The sequence below is a fragment of the Syzygium oleosum genome, unplaced genomic scaffold (assembly GCF_021117445.2).
Source record: "Syzygium oleosum isolate NSW1041296 unplaced genomic scaffold, Sole_v2.1 Sole_v2.51, whole genome shotgun sequence".
Classification (NCBI taxonomy): domain Eukaryota; kingdom Viridiplantae; phylum Streptophyta; class Magnoliopsida; order Myrtales; family Myrtaceae; genus Syzygium; species Syzygium oleosum.
In genome coordinates, this window is record NW_026607535.1 from 537,445 (window position 1) to 556,046 (window position 18,602).

The window sequence follows — 18,602 nt, forward strand, 5'->3', positions numbered from 1 at the left end:
GAATGCATAGACAATTTTGTGGTATGAACAAGTGTCAGATTTATCGACAGCCACCTTCCGAAGTCTTCACATGTGGAGTGACCACATACTAGATACCAGACCGGGGACTCTATTTCAAAGATGCTTATGAAGTATTGAAGTTCCTGCACTGGGATTAAAGTCATGCGAGGATTCAAGAATCGTCATGAATGTTTGTTTCGAAATAATCGGTATGAGATTAAAAGTTCAGTATAGTTGCCGAAGAGAGTGTACATGTGTATAAAGTGAGGATCAACTCCACAAATAAATTGATATGAGATGACTTCAATAGTTTTGAACGCGAGTCTGTTTATGTTAATTACAGTAAAAGTCAGTATAGCAGCAAACCCACATATTGGCCTGCACGAACTGGATTGTTACTTTCCTGAAGAATTTTTCCAGAGGATGGTCAATTTCATTGGCATTTCTTTTCCAAGAGCACGCTTCAGATAATTTCTTAAGTGTGCGCCAACAATTTAGACGGTGTGCCAAGAAAAAAGCTATACTGGTGAGCTTGATCGAAAAACTTCTGTGCTTATCTGGTAGCAGAAACTCTATCGTTAACGAAGTGTTCTAATCTTCTATATCTTCCTTTGATTCGTTGTTGGATTTTGGACAGTACAAACTTGTCCCAAGAGCAGAATACAAAGCTGTGTCTGAGAAGACGGCGCGTGACCTCGAGGCCCTTGTTCGACGCCTGTGCTTATGGGCTCTCTTTTGCCGGCAGTGACCTTTCATATTCTTTATTTCCACCTCCTTCTCTTCGACTCTGTTTTCGTTTCCAGGTTCAATTTGGTCTTCTTCAACAGCATCTTCACAATTGTTCACGCTAACATCTTTGTCTAGCGCAGGATCAATGTGCACAAAGGACCTGACAGGGATGTCATCTAAGTCCATAATTGTCTCCAATGTCTTGACCACCGTTTGCATACTGGGCCGGCACTTGGGGTTTTGATTGAGGCACTGATGAGCCAACAGGACTGCCCTTTTGGCTCCCTCGGTCGAGTACAGACCTTCGAGTCTCGGGTCGATTATCTTGTCTAATTTGTGGGTGTCTTTCAACGTTGGCCTGGCCCAATTCACCAAGTCTTTCTCTCCGGTCGGACGGCTCTTGTCGACTGACCGTCGACCTGTTATCAGCTCCAAAAGTACTACTCCGAAGCTGTACACATCACTCATTGTCGTCAAATGGCCTGAAAATATTTATTGAGCAAACATAAGTTTATGTATCGGCAGCGTTGGAGAAAAAAATGAATTGGGTGTGTGCTCGATGAAATGCCACAAATGAACAGATAAATCATCACCTGTAGAAATGTATTCTGGGGCTGCGTAACCTCGGGTGCCCATGACTCGTGCCGTGACATGTGTATTGTCGCCTAGAGGACCGTCCACTGCTAGCCCAAAGTCTGAGAGCTTGGCATTGTAATCCTAAATTGAAATGCCAAATCAATGACACTATCAGGATGTATATCACCAATATAGGATATCAAGTAGTGAAGCGTCACACCAATTGGTGAACAGAAATCAGAGGGAATAGAACATTACAGAGTCCAACAACACGTTTGAAGCCTTGAAGTCGCGGTAAATTACCGGTTTCTCTCCTTCGTGGAGGAAAGCCACGCCTTTGGCAGCTCCAATCGCAATTTTTATTCTGGTTAGCCAAGGCAAGGCCAAAGAGTACCCTGCATAAATCATAAAGCAATAAGAACATGTTATGTAACCAAACTTACGTGATATCAAGGTTATAAACATTCAGTAGCTGACAGTCATCTTTCTGGGGTCTCATGCGAAAAAAGTGAAATTTGCAGTAGTGAAGATAATATGGTTACTGTTAAATAGTTGGTCTTCTAAGTTTCCCCGCTCCATGTACTGGTACACTAGAAGCCTATGCTCGTCTTCACAGCAATATCCGATCAAGTTGACGAGATGAGGATGCCTTAGTTGCCCGAGAAATATAACTTCAGCCTAAAGAAAGTACACAGAAGAAATACAGTCCCAATTCATTTAATTTGTGAAGCACAACTTAAATGTGGGTATATCAGCTAACGAGACGATATGACTAAAGCGACTTACCAGCCACTCCCTATGACCTTGTGTGCCATCTAAATCCAGCATCTTAACCGCCACCACTTGAGCCTTCAACTTTGGCCTCAGGCCGTCATCTATCATGCCCTTGTACACTACCCCAAACCCGCCTTCACCGAGGTAATTGCTCTTCGAGAAGTTGTGAGTTACCGTCTTCAGCTCGACGAGCGTGAAGATATGAAGGTTGGACCCCACCAGGGAACTGGATAGATCATTCATTGAGATTTGCGAACCATGATTGCTAACATCGGAGAGTGACAATCTCTGAAAAGAGGCTTGCTTGGAGATACGGCTTTTGTACTGAGTGGATGTGGTTTGAGCCTTGAAACAACCAGGGACAACACAGTCCCACGGAAGCCTCTTGAGAGCCATAGTTTTTCTGAGGAAAGTAGGGTTCAAGTGATAAGGTTTATATATAGAGATTTCACACAGTCAAGAGAAGATATTGGATCCTCAATTAAGAAAAGTTGAAAAACAAAAAGTGGGGTCCGGAGCTAATTTGCAGACTAATCAAACATAGTCCTAGACGTAATCCTAACCAACCACTTTAGTTTCCCTTATCAGCAAACATTCATTTGCTCTTCCCACAATGAATTGTTCCAAAGTCAACAACAAGGACCTTAAAGAAAAAAGAAAAACTCCAAGCCCTTCTTCAATGGTCAGTTGATGTGTGTGATGATAGAGAGAGATTAACAACAGAAATTTTCAGAAAGGTCTGTAATTATTTCTGTACAGAGCAACTTGAATTATACTTAACGTTGTCTGATGTAATCAAAAGTCTTGTCTTTTGTTCTGTCTCTTTCAGCCTAATCTTGCTGTGACGGAAACCAAAAGTTAGGTGAAGAGTTTTCATATTGGCATAGACATTAGACAAGTTCAAATGCACAGAGAAAATCAAGCGACAGTCATTTTTCCCCTTTCAACGTAAACTAAATCAATCTGATCTCTTTTTTCCCTACATCATTAGCCAAATCTAGTGGAATTAGACCGATCTCACTTGATGAGAATTTTTGAATTTTCCTTCTAAGATTGTGTACTTGATCTGTCTGATATTCCATGACTTGGAGAGGGAGCCCATGACCTAATCATTTCGAAACCACACATTCTTTTCCTTGCTGCCTAAAAAAAAGTCTGCAATCTCAACATGGAAATCTCCATCAGATGTGAACAATAAAAGTGATATTCGTGTGGTTTTCATGTAATGTTAATCCATTCATGCATGCTCTTCATTTAGCAAGGGAACAATTGCCCCTCTTTGACTTTGAAAAATCAGCAGCGGAAATCCTGGGACATGGAATACACGTACAGATGGAGAATCAAGTTACGTCCGTCCTTTCATTTCCTTGCTTTCCAGAAGCAAAAAGTTAGATTTCTGTGTGCTTTATTTTATTTAACTTAAATGATGTTTTCAGCTGATATTTCTTGGTAAGTTCACGTGCCGTTCTTTTTCAATGATTTGGATAAGTCAGTCCGTGCCAATTAACTTTGAATTATGCAGAAGGTAGACTTAATCTTGACGTGCAAAAGCTGATTCAGAATATTACATCAGCACTACATGAAAAGACGACTAATTTTCTCTAATAGAAATAACCCTGATTGATCTTTATGGAGGATCATTTCTCACATACACTTTCATTTGCTAACCAGAAAGTGCATTTAATTGTGAGGAATTCATTCTTTGCATTAATGAATCTTCACTGCAACGATAGAAGTTCTTGTATCATGTAACCCAAAGAAAGTTATGGTATCGAATGCTTATGCTTTGACCAACTTGTACTGAATATAAATTGGCGTAATATCTGCAGAACACGGCGGAGCAATATTTTTTAGTACGTTCGCTTATAAATTCTAGAAGCAAGTTGATATGAAGTGCCTGGGCATGAAGACAATCTATCTCTTCCTTTTTTTTTTTTTTTATCTTTGGAAAAATGACATAAAAGGTCAATGAACTTTTCATTTGTTCAATGTGGTTCCTGAATTTTTAATTTGTTCAGTGGTCCCTGAATTTTGGGTACATGCTCAAACTAATCCCTAAATTATATGAAAATATTCAATTTTGTCTCTAAACTTAAATTAATGGAAGGACAATATTGAATATTTTTATATAATTCAAGAACTAGTTTGAACAAGTATCAAAAGTTCAGGGACCATTTTTAACAAAATAATATATCAGAGACCACATTGGGCTAAAGTTCAGGGATCGCATTGAATAAATTAAAAGTTTAAAGATCGCATTGCATATTAGGCCAAAGTTCATAAATCATTTGTGTCATCATCCCTTTATCTACATAGTATTCTCAAGGTTCCTTAACGATGAAGTCCCCCTTAACAACGTTGGCACTGCGAAGTTTCTGGGAAGATGTCGCGGGGAAAGGACAGGATCAATTGACTCGAGTTCAACGGGGGAAGTCTGAACTTGGCTCTAGGTTTTGTAGAACTTAGCCAAGTTGCCGAGCACTAGGTGGTCAACAGAAACGTGCCGGTGGACAGTGTTTGAACTCTCGATTTCCATTTTCTGAATGAACTTGGCGTCAAGTCAAGCCCATCTTCTAATTTTCTGAATGAACTCGGCCTCAAGTCAAGCCTATCTTGCCTTCAAAAGATCAACATTTGCTCTTGACGGGCTATAAGGGCAGAAAGTCCAGCAAAAATTGGTAAATTTCCTAGAACTTTTCATACTTTTAGGACGCGCATGGAATCCATTCTGGAGCAAAATTTCTGCTCCAGAATGCATTCCGGAACAGAAATTTCTTTGTTAAAAAATTTCCGGAATGCATTCCGGAGGAATTTTTGCATTCCGGAGCAAAAACGCGTTTGATAAAAATACATTCTTTTTTTTGTTCCAGAATGAGTTTTTGCTTCCAGAATGTGTTTTGGGCCAAAAAAAAGAAGCTAGTTTTTGTAGCTTCTTGATTCCGGAATGCATTCTCCCTATTTTCTCACAAATTTTTTTTTTTCAGAAAATGCATAAAAATTGAAAAATTCTAGAAAAATTCATAAAAATTTCCAGAAAATAAAAAAAAGTCAGATTTCGGGAAAATATGAAATTTGGTGAATTTTTTTTTAAAAAATAAAAAAAAATAAAAAATTTCAAAACTTCACAAAATAGCTTAAAATACATGTGGCCACCCACTTTGAGTGAAATTTAAATTTTTTGAGGTGCCCAAAAAAAATCAAAAATTTCAAAACTTCACAAAATGGCTTAAAATACATGTGGCCACCTACTTTGAATGAAATTTTAATTTTTTGAGGTGCCCAAAAAAAAAATAAAAAAATAAAAAAATAAAAATTTTCAAAACTTCACAAAATGGCTTAAAATACCTGTGGCCACCCACTTTGAGTGAAATTTAATTTTTTTGAGGTGCCCAAAAAATTAAAAAATAAATAAATAATTTCAAAACTTCACAGAATGGCTTAGAATATCTGTAGCCACCCACTTTGAGTAAAATTTAAATTTTTTGAGGTGTCCAAAAAAATAAAAAAATAAAAAAATTCAAAACTTCACAAAATGGCTTAAAATACATGTGGCCATCCACTTTGAGTGAAATTTAAATTTTTTTAGGTGCCAAAAAAAATCAAAAATTTCAAAATTTTACAGAAAGGCTTATAATACATGTGGCCACCCACTTTGAGTAAAATTTTAATTTTTTTAGGTGCAAAAAAAATCAACAAATCAAAACAGATTTCTATTCCAGAAATCAATTTCTGGAGCAGAATTAATCATGTTTTACCAAACAGATTTCTCCTTCAGAAATCAATTTCTGGCAAGAATTTGATTTCTGGAGCAGAATGGTTACCATTCGCATCCTTAGATTACTCTAAACTATCACCAAGTTTCTCTGCAATTTAGTCCACCATATCTGTCCAAACAGTAATAGCTGGATTAGCGGATTCACATCCCTCATATGACAAAACATAGGTGCCCGGAGCTTCACCCCACAAAAGAGACTTCAGGTCAACTTAATTTCTGAGAAGTTTCCCAGGACAGCACACGCAACCTTAGAAGCTACAATATGGCAATTAGCATAGTACATCATATAAAGGTGAAAATAGCACTGCAAGAACTAAACCTAATGGGAATGCAAGTGAGCATTAATCCTTTCAATTGGTTCCAGTAAATATTATCGGAAAGTGTGATTAAATAAAAAAAAATTTCGTTGAAAAGTGAAATATTAAAAAAGCCACACGGGCAATTGTAGAGAGTGTTCATTGAAATGACTTGATTTCATTTTTTTGGAAAAAGTTTCGTACCTAATCCAACCAATTAAAAAGTTTATGATTTAATTGTATTCCGTGCAAGGTTTTAGAAGTTATGGTACACTTTTCCGCTAACAATTAGTCAAATTCACGTGACATAAAACACAATTCCCATAAACAGTTCGTCAGATCCGCTAATGTCTGTCCGAATAGAGGGGTGTATCACTGTATACTGGTGAGGAACATAGCTGGCATAGCCTAATACAACATGCCACAAATTAGGACACAATAGGACATAGCAATTGACCCAATTGTTTACATCAAGCGGTTCCTTCTGAGAGATGCATCGGATGGATTAGTAAGAATAGCATCCCCACTTTTCCAACCCATCAAATAAAGTTCACACCTCTGAAAGTCCTCGAACCAAAGAGAAAATTCTCGCAGCTGCGATTGAGAAAGCATTTGATAATGTTCTAAAAGCTATTTTTTTTTTCCATTTCTGATACCCGTTTCTAATCCAAAGAAATATTACATGCGTGCCTATAAATTGGTAGGACGAAGATGCAAATTTAGAGAATCCCCTAATGACTATTTCAGCCTGTTTCCTTCTTGGGGCCACAAGAAGATGAAAATATGCTCTTACATTGTAGATACATTGTTCTGTTACTGAACTTTATTGATGTTTATCATAGTGCCATTAGATTATCATGTTCAATATTTAGATTGATTATTTTAGAGACCATTGTAGATGCCAACAAGTGAGATGCTTAACATGCTGTCTTGAACTAAAGGAAATGTATGTTCAACAAATGAAGTGTACTATAGTTCTATATCATCTCAGTTTTTATGGATGACAGCATAAAATTCTAGTTTTTTTCAACCTTAAATTAAGCAAGCCCGACAGTCCAGCCTAAGCATTATCCGTCCTCTCCTCTTTAAAGCGATCAGCTTCTCCATAGCTACCCTGACTCTCAAATGAGTACAAAAACCAGAATGTTCTTAGATTGCACACCTAAAACCAATAATCTAATAGCAAAGTCCTGATCAAGGAAAGCACTATCTTATCGTCTTCAAGCCCATCTTTTCAACAAATCAAAGTAGATTCACTATGTATGGCGAATTGCCAAAGAGCAATAAGCTGGGGAACAACATCTTATCACTGATGGTAGCCTACAATGATTTCGACAAAGAACCAAAAGATGCTCACTCTCTTTCTTTCATTAAGTCGGAATGAATTTGATACAAGAAACTTGAATTTTGATCACTAATAGAAAGAATTGCCAAAGAAATTGATCTTCATCTCACAGCTCAAAAGCTCAACATTGATGAATACACCCTTCAGGTAGTGCTCCCGTATATGTACAAACTGTTCAAAATAGAGTGAAACGACCATATTAGTCTCTCCTCATTCTTCAGTTTATGGGAAACTACCAATTTGAAGCAAACCCTGAGTGTATACCTCATTGTCATGAAGTTGTCACAGCAAAAGCTATACACAACGTAGAGAAGCCGCAATATGCACCATCTCCAGTTAGAGAAAACCGGACAAGGTTCATGAACAGCCACGTTCAGTCCAACCTCAGGCAAAATTGTATTGCCACATCAAAGGGCAGCGTATGGAAATAATGATTGAGGAGCCACCGATATCTCTAGCCATGGTAATGCTATCTGAAAACAAGACTTCCATTCTGTTGATGTCTTAAGTTCTCGATGAGGGAGCGGTAGGATGATTTCAAAGACTTTATGTCACTGCCCTGAAAAAAGAGACAAAATAGTTGGTGAGCAGAAAGCAGACTATATCAGGAAATTCCAATCAGTAAGCAGTGGCCTCTACTAAAAGCTATCTATACATGCATATCATCAAGGGAAATCCCGAAACCCTCTATCTTTTTGCATAAAATGAAGTTAGTGCCACAATAATCAAATTACACATGAGGCATTGAATAACATGTAATATCACCGGGTAGCGAAATGCCAGCTTAATCACGACTGGCACGACTGACACAATTAATTGATGCGTCTCTCTTAGGGTTCCCGCATCTGGGATCCCTGAGGAAGAGGATTAAGTAGGCCCTTGCGAACAGCTTGATGCACTATTTCCCTTCAACCCTTTTGAGTGAAATATGGTAAAAGGGAAGAAAATCCATGGACTGACCCAATCCTCCCCACCCCATAGGAACTACAAAATCTGTGGGACCCCACTAGTGGACAAGTCAGATCATTCAATCGTGTCACTACTGAGTGACAGCACATGCCCACTTTCCTAGGTACCGCCATAAAAATTCAAGCTCTGTCCTCGAAGAATTTCATTTAAAACGAGACTCTAAAAGTGAACATTGATCAGTGATAGCTTTGGCTCTCCAAATACAAAATGTGGCAAAATCATCCTTGCTAACACACAGTGCATCCTGTAAAGGCATGACTTTACTCATGGAGTATCGAAAAGGAAATTTGACTACACATCAGCTACCAGGGCTTCCTCAACCATGGCCTACATTTTGTAGTCTCTGTTAAACAGGGAAATAGCTCAGCTAATTGACCTTGTCCAGTGTGCCTAAGGGATAGCAATTAACGAATCCTCATTGTGCAAGAGATGCTTCAATTCAACCTATCAATAACATAGCCCCAATAACATGGGAATCCAAATTACCTCCCTCGATGTTCTCTCTTCTTCTCATGCACTAGAATTAAAGTAGAGACATCTAATGCATCAAGAAAGTTTGTTTTTCTTAATCAATAATAAGCACAATGAGTGCTTTTGGTTCTTCCACCACGGATAGTCTGCAATACACCAGCTTTATGTCTGAGTATTTATATTGGAATGCTGATAATCCTGCCTATTTTCTAGGTAAAAAAAAAACTATCATCATAATGCATAAGTTTTGAGGTGAAATTAAAATGAACTGCAAACCATTGCAACTTTTGGCACAACAAATCTTAGATGGCCACAAAACAGTCACAAATTTGAATAAGGAAATAGAACATGGAGGTAATGGAAACAGCTTCGCATTCACAAAAAGATACAGACATTAAAGTGGACGACTTATATAATTTCCAGTACGATCTGTTAATAATACTGAATAAGATTCCTCACCTGCAACTTTTGACAATACTGTTCCACCAAATGTTGAGGGCAGTGTGTAGTCATAAAACCTTTTGATAGAAAATTTAGGAGGAAATCATCTCCAAACTTCTCATACATGATTTTCTGAGCCAACACAATTTCTCCAAACAAAATGAGCTGCCAAATAAACAACCTATCAAAAGTTGCTAGCGTAAAAGTAACTAAAAGGGCATGTCTTAAAAGCTTTATCAATGATCCCATTTTTAGTGAGCATAAAATTATTAAAGGCAAGTGGTCACAACAGGTAAGACCTAATATATCCATTTGTAATTCAATCCCTTTATGTAACTATTATTGCTCCAGGAAAATAAATAGAGTAGCTTGACATTTGCATATGAACTCAGTGATCGCCATGAATTTTCCCTAGAAAGAAATGGCAAAACATAAAAAAGAAACAACAATATCATTAGCTTACAGTATTTGCATCTCGGAACTCGAAAGATCTGTCAAGTACGCTGTACAAGCAACAGTTGGTCGCAAAACCCTCAATCATGAACTTTTGAAAACCAGGAACCTGAAAAAGAAAACATGCATTAGATCAATGTGCACACTCGCCAAAGATGATATGGCAAGCATAAAACTGGCAGAAATGGTGTAAGAACCTTTTCCTCATGAGGCCTGCTGCACCAATCTTTAATAAGTCTGATGAAGATCTGCACACATGCCTACAAACACAAGCAAAACGCACTTGAATTGAGTCATGGCCCCATTGACCGTGATTCTATTTACTGAACCATAGATCAGAATTTTGAAGTTCAATGTCTCCACTCCACATTTTCTGTGGATACGAGAGCTTAAGTTGGATATAAGATTACGTCACATACCTTTCTCACAAGAATGTCCTTATGATTACAAGCTGTGTCGAGTAGCAACTGCATCAGTTGATCCAAGTAATGGCGACTTTTGGGTGAAAGGAAAACTGAAGAGAGATCATGTGTAGCAATATCATAGAGAAAGGTATACAAAGTCTGCTGAAGCTCTTGAATTTCCCTGATTTCCTGAGAGAGAGAGAGAGAGAGAGAGAGAGAGAGAGAGAGAGAGATGTCAGTGCAGAACAATTTCAACTAGTATCCAATCTTTCAAAGGGATGTCCCTTATGGAACAACTAATTTGTCCCAAAAAGGAAATCCTCTTAATATTCTCTTTTTACTACCTTTTTCCTTTTACCATGGCATTGCGCTGAATTTACTTAGGACATTACTCAACAAAGAGGATCATTCCACATTTCAAAGACCTTTCGCTCGCCATGCAAAGTGCAGGAGTTTCCAAAGGCGATGCACTTATAATTGCTGAACTAACTGCAAGTTTTGCCCTGTCCCCCAAAATAATAGATTCTACCGTTGCAAACTTAAGGGGGTGCAGAACATGAAGAAATTAATCACTACAGAAGTATACCTGCTAAAACTGTCAGGTTTGAAGTCCAAATAAATTGTATAGCGATTGTGACTGTTCTATGTCACTGAGCATAACATCCATAAAATCTCAGAAGGTGATGCGTCTCCCTACCTCAGTGTTGGCGCCGGGGCCTGATGTAATTGCTTCCCTTGGGATGATGCTGAATATCCTCCCAGTAATGGCAGGAAACAACTCCTCAAGTACATCATGTGCCAGGTTGTTGAACTTGCAAATTATTTGATTAAGTAACAAAAGAAAACTAGCCATCTCCTTAGGCTGCAAAATAAATCAGACTAAAATCAACCATCTGAGAATGACAAAGAAATGACTAACTCCCAAACTTGAATAGATGAACCATGTTCACTAGGAATGCATAAGCAAGTGGAAACTACTTATTGTAAGCAGGCTCACTTGACCACAAGGCTGGCCAAATTAAGAACAAAGTCTCTTCTTTTCTTTCTGCTATGTTATATAGATAGTCCCTCGCGAATCAGATATATCATCTCTAAAATCCTATCCAGTGTCTGGTGAATGCTGGACATACTAAAAGGGTGGATGTAGCCCATATATAGGCCTAATAAAATATATAGCCCAGAGTGGACAAAAAGTCTGATAGGAGAAATCTATATGGAGGAAAAATGTTACGAATGTTAACTGTAAAAAAAGGGTCCACAAACCAATTCAAACTGAAAACTTGGGGAACTTAACTGTTCCATAGTGACAGTATAATCACGCACATTGTCCAATCACAATTGCCATATAAACAGCACACTTAATGACGCGAGATCTTCTATTTATGTGTAGTACTATCGTATTGTATGCATAGATAATCCTCTCTCTTTCCCTCCACCAGCCTGGAGCTAAAGGTTATGCCTCAGGCCAGTCAGTGACTGCACCTATTCTCAAATTGCTTATATGCGGCCACTAGTCTTTTCTTTGACAAAAAGTGGTCAGGTCGCCAAGCTTGGTGGCAACCTGAAACAAATTATTCCGTTTCTGACAGCTCCCAGATTTCTGTGGGGGTACCGTCATTAACCAACCACCAAAAAGTGATCAGATCCCTGGTTATGGACCAATTACATGATCTCCCATAGAAGAAACTATTTACACGCATGGTAATTTTTCTGCAAAGTTAGTGACGTTGTCATTTTCAATGAAAAAAGAGTAATCAAGCACACATATGATATAAGCCAAACACCAGATAGAACTGGATATTAAGATTTCCATTTTTTCATGCTACTATAGTCGCCAAACTTTACATGAGAAAAACAGTGGATATCTGAATAATTGTTCCAACTTCCAGGAGGCCAAATGCAACCCAATTACTGGTTACCCAATCCAATTCAGTTCATATAACTTCAGGTTCACCTGAAAAAACAAAGGAAAAACCAGCAATTTTCCAAACTTTGTTTTGAAAGTGCAGATTTAGGGTTCTTGGGCTCCTTGGTAAGAAAACCATGCAAACCCCGTTACAAATATAGCATAGCTTTAAGGCAGTCAAATCAATAGATCATGCTTAGATCACCTCGAGCTGACCTTCAGACCCCAGACAAAGAAGGTTCTTCTGGGAAACAAACAAACCAACAAAACACAAAGCAAACATAATGGAGATGGTTCCAAGCTGATTTCACAAGCCTGTGCCATGTTTGAGGCACTAAGACACATGAAATAATAATCCCCATGGAGAAGCAAGGGATTCTCATATCACACATGAACCCAATCTAATTCAAACAAATCTCCGTGTGCGCCAACAATGAAGTAACTCATGTCTCCACAATCTGTAGAAAAGCATGAGAGATGTTTCCATTTATCCATCAAAAGGTTTGGGCCACCCACTTGATGAAGCTACTGTAACGGACCCCTTTAAAGAGAACAGCTAATAAAACAGATAAAAGAAAAGTATCCTGAAAATGATACTGCAAAGAATCCAGCAGGAACTAAACCAGTCATACAAAGTGTTCGACCAAAGTCAGTTCTCTCGTGAATAAATCTAATTTCAGTAAAATTTCCCATGACAACTCAACCTAGGGGAGCTCTTAGTCATTAGGCAAATGCATTAAGTTAACTATTTTGTGGAGACCCAATGAATCTGTAACTTACCAATTTGCAGTTATAATTATATCACCTAGCTCAATGGCCACCCTATGCAAGCTCACTCGAGGTTTTAATTATGAAGAAATTCCACAAACCACAATGACGTTCTCCATTCAAATAAAAGCAAACAAAAAAGACCAGCCCATAGAAAATATTTGGTACCTCAATTTCAGCAAGCAACTGTTCCAATGCCTTCGGAAGATAAGGGAAAACGGATGCTCCAAGGGTATCCACCATGCGGTGAATGAATGACATAACCTGAGTAAGAACGAACAATTGCATCATGTTTGTTTCACCTGATGAAAAAAGCATATTTCACCTGTACTTTTCATTCTTACCTTAGACCGCAAAGGCTCTATCTTTGGATATACGACAAGAATTTGGAGGAGAACATCCAATGTCTGGATTGACATAGAGCAAAACAAGTTATATTGTTTATATCAAATATACATGATCCTGTCTGTGCTAATGCATTTCAAGTGGAAATATATATCTGATACCCAAAAGAAAAGGTCACATAAATGTCTGTGTTCAGCACGTCATCAATATGTGAGTTTCCAGCCAAAGACAGGCCATCAATATATGGGTTGGGATGCAGCCTAAAGTACATCGGACTTAGTGACTATCATATTCAGCCATGTTGAGGTCTTTTATTAAACCATAATCTTCTATAAGAAGGTACAGAAAAATTTACACGCAGATAAATAGCCCACTGCAATATAAAGATTGGGAAGTACAATGTTCAGTCCCGCTTCCATCCAACAATATACATATAAAAACAAGAAAAGAAAAGTGGGACCTATCCTAAAGTCCTGAAACACCTCTAACCATTAACATAAGAATATTTCGGCATCATGTATGGGATACGGCAATGGACACACAATGCAGAAGAGAAGATATACAATACAACCTACCCTTTTGAACATGAGACCGATTCCGGGCCGACTAGCGGTCACAAGGCGCTCGCTAAAGCCCTGAAATTGACCACTCCAAATTAAGGAAAATCCCAATATCACCGAAGAGAGAAGCTATAAAGCTTAAATGCTTGCTCAAATTCACTGAAAATAAGTTCGGAATATAGGAGGGAAGTAGAAATGATGAAAGAATATTGACATTTTCAATCCAGGCTATCCAAACAAACTAGCAGATTTTTTAATCAAGATGAGAATATAAAAAATACCCTGAGGTTTTGCAAAGCGAGGGAATTGATTTGATAGTTGAAATCAGGAGGTCGAAAAAGAAATAAAGACCTTACTAAGGGCATTTATAGCCATAATAACTTGCTGAATAGTGGCAATTTTCCCAGGTGCCTCTTCCATAGTCAGTATTTTGGAATTCAACAGCAAATCCTCAACCTGGATCATCACATAACATGTTCAAAGGCCAATTACAAACTAATAAATAAGGAGAACTACAGCTGGAGAAGAATGGGAGGGAGCTCCTCAATAGAGCTTATGAAAATAACCTGATGACAAAGAGGAATCAGCAGTGAAGAGAGATAACCAGATTGTCTTTCCAGAGGCACATCTTCCATCCCAATCAATATACCGATTGCCTGTGAAATTTCTTGTCGAAATAAGAACACGAAAAGTGGTGGGTATATTTCCCCCGAGTCAAGCACATCTAAAGAGCATCTGTGCATATATCTTCACATAATAGAAAATGTCGAGACAGAACAACTACCTCAAAAATGTGACTGCCATCTTCAGCACCAGAAAGTGCTTTTGAGGTATAATCAACATTTGTAAATTGAGCTACCGTATCTTGCAAGCTCTGTCAACAAATGAAAACCTCAAAAAAAAAAAAAAGAACAGAGAAAGGGGAATTGCCAACTACGTGTGGCAATAATAAAATGAGAATAATTCCAAAGGAGAAATGGGAGGTTGAGTCCACTACCTGCAGTATAGTCTCTATGAAGGGCACAAGATTCGATTTCAACGACTTCACGACTCTCATAAAGAGGTAACTTGCCCTTCGACTCACATTGATGTTTGGGTGATGTATACCTCTTTCATCGAGAAAAGCAGCCAGTAACATGGGTATATACTGGGTATATTCCTGGACAAACTTTGCATATCTCGTAATAGTATCCAAATAAACAAGTGCAACTACCCTATTCGAATGGCATGCGAATCTACTAGCCAAAAGCATAGGCACCAAGTCACTCAAAAGTCCTCTCCCACTTCTAATCGTTTCATCACTTAATGACTCTCCAAGAGCATAGAGAAGGGAAAGAGCAGCTTCCACTTCTTCAATATTCCCACCGGAAGAGGTGACAGCAGCATCCAATGAGTTTCTAATAAATGCCTGGGTAATATCAGGTGCTACTCTTCCAATGTTTCGAAGTAGTACAAAGAAGTCTTTCCTGTATTCCATCATCCTATCTTCTTCCTCTCTCCCAATCTTGTCCAATGTGTCAAGATTATCCCGGTACATAGGATCATAACGGATCTGAGAACGGATCACTTCCAAAATTTGACTCACATGATAAAGTCGTTTTTCCGTCAATGGAGAAAGGCTCTTCATAGCAGAAACATAACCCGAAAAGAATTGCACGATGCTGAATGCTGTATCAACCTCACAATTCTGCATTACGTAAAAAACAGAGGGCAATACCTCATCCAAAAGCTCAAATGAAGTTTGCTTTGTATCCTCAGTCAACCTTTTAGAGCACTCCAAAACTTCCACAGCATATCCCGTAAGCAGGGAAGCAACTCTCGATGCCAACTCAGAGTCGCTATCATCCGATACCAAACCAAAAACACGACTTATCTGAACATTCTTCAACAGAGACAATTTTGATTGTGGATCCATCCGTTTAGAAACAACGGCCAACACACATCCGGCCGCAGCCCCGCGGAATTGCTCTGATATCCCGTCAAACAACATCAACTCGAACAAAAAGGGAAGGAAAACATCATTAGCGATCAAGCCGATATCAATCCAGGAAATGTACCTTCTCAGAGTATCTAAAACAGTGGCACATATTTCGCTATCAGAATTTCTATACATGGACACAACGTCATAACAAGCTCTGACAATCTGAGGCACACACTGCTGCCTCATCGCATCCTTAACCTGCGCAGCAACGGCCACTTCTTCGTTACTGCGCGGGTAATCCAAACTAATCAATTCGTCGTCCAGAGCATTCAAAACGCGACAGAACATGTCGATCACAACTCCCCCTTTGCTCAGGTGGGCCAAGAAGTCGACGAACACAGAGGACCAAATTAAGGGGTACTCAAAGTAAATCAAAGTGACAATCACTTGGGCAAGCTTATTCTTAATAAATGCAGGACCCGCCAATACGCCGCCACCCTCCTCATCATAACAAGCGATGGAAAACACTGATTTCCTAATGAATTCCTTCTCTCCCGAGCTTATCGAAGCGTACTTAACGCGGATAGCCTCGTGCAGAGTCTGGAGACACCAGAACTGAACTTGAACAATCTGGCAAAACCGCAACTTCTCCACGCACAGCCTGCATATGGTCGGGGCCTCCTTGATTTGCAGGCAGAAACCGATCGCCTGCGATTTCAGCACCGAATCGACGCCGCCCGACTCGTCGAAACTGACGATGATCGCCCTCTCGAGATCGTCCATTCCCAAAAATGGAAACCCCTCACAACTTCATAACCAGAAACGGGTGAGAAAAAAAGAAAGGGCTTTTTTTTTTCCCTTCGATGTCCTCTTTTACTTCAAGCTGATGAGCTGAGAAATCCCAGGAAAAATTTGAACTTCCGGCGCTCGACGGCGCGAGAAGACGAAGGCGTGGGAGACGGATCGAGGAGTGCTTTTACCTAATTGAAATTCAGATCAATTGAGCGACAACTTCGAATTCGTGCGGGTTGCCTGGACGACTAGGGTTTATGGCAAATTGTGCGCTGCAGAGAGAGAGTAGGGTTTGTGTTGTGGGGAGGCCTCGGATTTTGGGGCTTATTTATAGTTTTAGTTTCCTAGAGAAAAAATTGCCGTAAATGACACAAATGGTCGTTAAAGTTTGGCCCAATATATAATGTGGTTCATAAACTTTTAATTTTTTCAATAAAGTCCATAAACTTTAATCCGATGTGCAACTTCGTCCCTGAACTTTCGATTTGTCCAATATGATTCTTGAGCTTTTGATACATGTTCAATCTAATTCCTGAACTTGAATTAACTTAAGGATAACATTAATAGTTTATGGACTCACTTAAATATGTATCAAAAATTTAAAGACTACATTGAACAAATAAAAAATTTAGGGATGACATTGTATATTAGATGAAAGTTCATGAATCATATTGAATAAATTAAAAGTTTAGGGATTATATTTTGATCATTTGTGTTATTATCCAAAAAATAAATATTACGAACAAAACAGTAATTTGAGGAGCTCAATGAAAAGACGGAGTTGACCCTGTCGGTCGGAGGAATCTTCGCTTTCGTAGATTTTGTCAATTTTGGGGAAACTGGTGATTGGACGGGGCTCTTTTTTTTTCGATAGATTCATAGGAGACAGCTTTGATGGTCTCCGTGATGATAGCGACAGGGATTAGTGACGATGCCCGAATGTTGAGGGCTTTTTTTGTTTCTGGTTCCGCAAGTATTGACCGGATTCTCCGTATTCGAAAAGGAAAATCACCAAAAAAAAAAAATGTAATTCAAGGAGGCATCTTGTTTTGATGTCATCGGAGAACAATATTGTTAAGAATAACGGGATAAGTGCACTGAAATTCATAAAATTTATTAAGATAATGTAATTGAGTCCTAAAATTTTCGAAAAGTGTAATTAAATTCTAAAATTTGTCAAATTGATATCATTAACTAATTTTTTTTTAATTCCGTCCAAATTTACTAGCGGAAAATGTATTATTTGAGACTTTCTTAAGGTACGCGCCGCTGGTGTGGCACCTACCAATCGCCACATCAAATAAAAAAACATGAAATTTTTAAAAAAGAAAAAATAAATAAAGAATAAGAGAAAATAGCAATTTACGCATATTGTTCATCACCATAATCATCTTCTTCTTATTTTCCTTCTTTCTTCTATTGTTCAAACTTAAAACACAACATCCGCCATACCGTTGCCCGCCTCTTCCGCTTCTCTTCTCCAAGCCTTCGCAAACCCAAGGTCGAGCTTTGACGTGCAGTGGATCTCAACACCAAGAAATGAGTTTGACCTCGAAGTGGCAAGCGGAGCCCGGCTTAAATGGAGTCAAGCTTGAGCGGCGCAGTAGAGCTGATCGGGTGCCGACCAAAACAATGTATTAATATAATAAGGGAATAAGGATGTGCTTGGCACAAGATTTTAGCCACGTCATTGCTAAGTTTATTTTTATTTAATTCAAAAAAAATTTGTATTAAAAATCATATTTGGCTAAACCAACATTATTTTTACCTAGTCACTACCACGCATGATGGAGAAAATAATAAAAAAAGCCACATCAGCCTTCCCATCAATTAAGTTAGACAGAGTTAACAAAATGACTTGATTGCACCAATTTTATAAGTTTTAAAGTTTGATTGCACATTTTGCAAATTTTATGACTCAATTGCACATTCATGACAAGTTTTAAGACCTCTGATATACTTATCCCTTTAAATTTTCATGCGAAATATGTATATCGGTTCTCCTTCTCCCTAAGTTTATATTATGTCGATTTTTTTTAATTCCTTTACTTCTAGTTACTAATTTGCGTTTGTTCTA

The 18,602-nt window shown here is 38.5% G+C and overlaps 2 protein-coding genes across 3 annotated transcripts; both read right to left on the reverse strand.

Annotated features, from left to right (window-relative positions):
- Window positions 1-255: 255 nt before the first annotated feature.
- Window positions 256-2,493, reverse strand: LOC115689589 (putative receptor-like protein kinase At1g72540). The gene is made up of 5 exons (XM_030615682.2): window positions 2,092-2,493; window positions 1,848-1,983; window positions 1,564-1,700; window positions 1,323-1,446; window positions 256-1,211 (listed from the first exon to the last, which is right to left on the reverse strand). The coding sequence occupies exons 1-5, from the start codon at window positions 2,473-2,475 to the stop codon at window positions 592-594; spliced, it is 1,401 nt and encodes a 466-aa protein (XP_030471542.2). The 5' UTR covers window positions 2,476-2,493; the 3' UTR covers window positions 256-591.
- Window positions 2,494-7,361: 4,868 nt separating this feature from the next.
- LOC115689604 (exportin-T) lies at window positions 7,362-16,805 on the reverse strand. Of its 2 annotated transcripts, XM_056307227.1 has the most exons (14): window positions 14,810-16,805; window positions 14,597-14,686; window positions 14,379-14,468; window positions 14,164-14,268; window positions 13,828-13,887; window positions 13,252-13,314; window positions 13,076-13,171; window positions 10,931-11,095; window positions 10,249-10,422; window positions 10,027-10,089; window positions 9,840-9,938; window positions 9,395-9,541; window positions 7,760-8,054; window positions 7,362-7,666 (listed from the first exon to the last, which is right to left on the reverse strand). In XM_056307227.1, exons 1-13 carry the CDS (start codon window positions 16,514-16,516, stop codon window positions 7,965-7,967), a joined length of 2,949 nt encoding a protein of 982 aa, XP_056163202.1. In that variant the 5' UTR covers window positions 16,517-16,805; the 3' UTR covers window positions 7,362-7,666; window positions 7,760-7,964. The 2 variants fall into 2 exon arrangements, with proteins under 2 accessions (XP_056163202.1, XP_056163203.1); XM_056307228.1 differs by lacking the exons at window positions 7,362-7,666; window positions 7,760-8,054; window positions 9,395-9,541; window positions 9,840-9,938; window positions 10,027-10,089 and having other exon boundaries at window positions 10,326-10,422; window positions 10,820-11,095.
- Window positions 16,806-18,602: the final 1,797 nt, after the last annotated feature.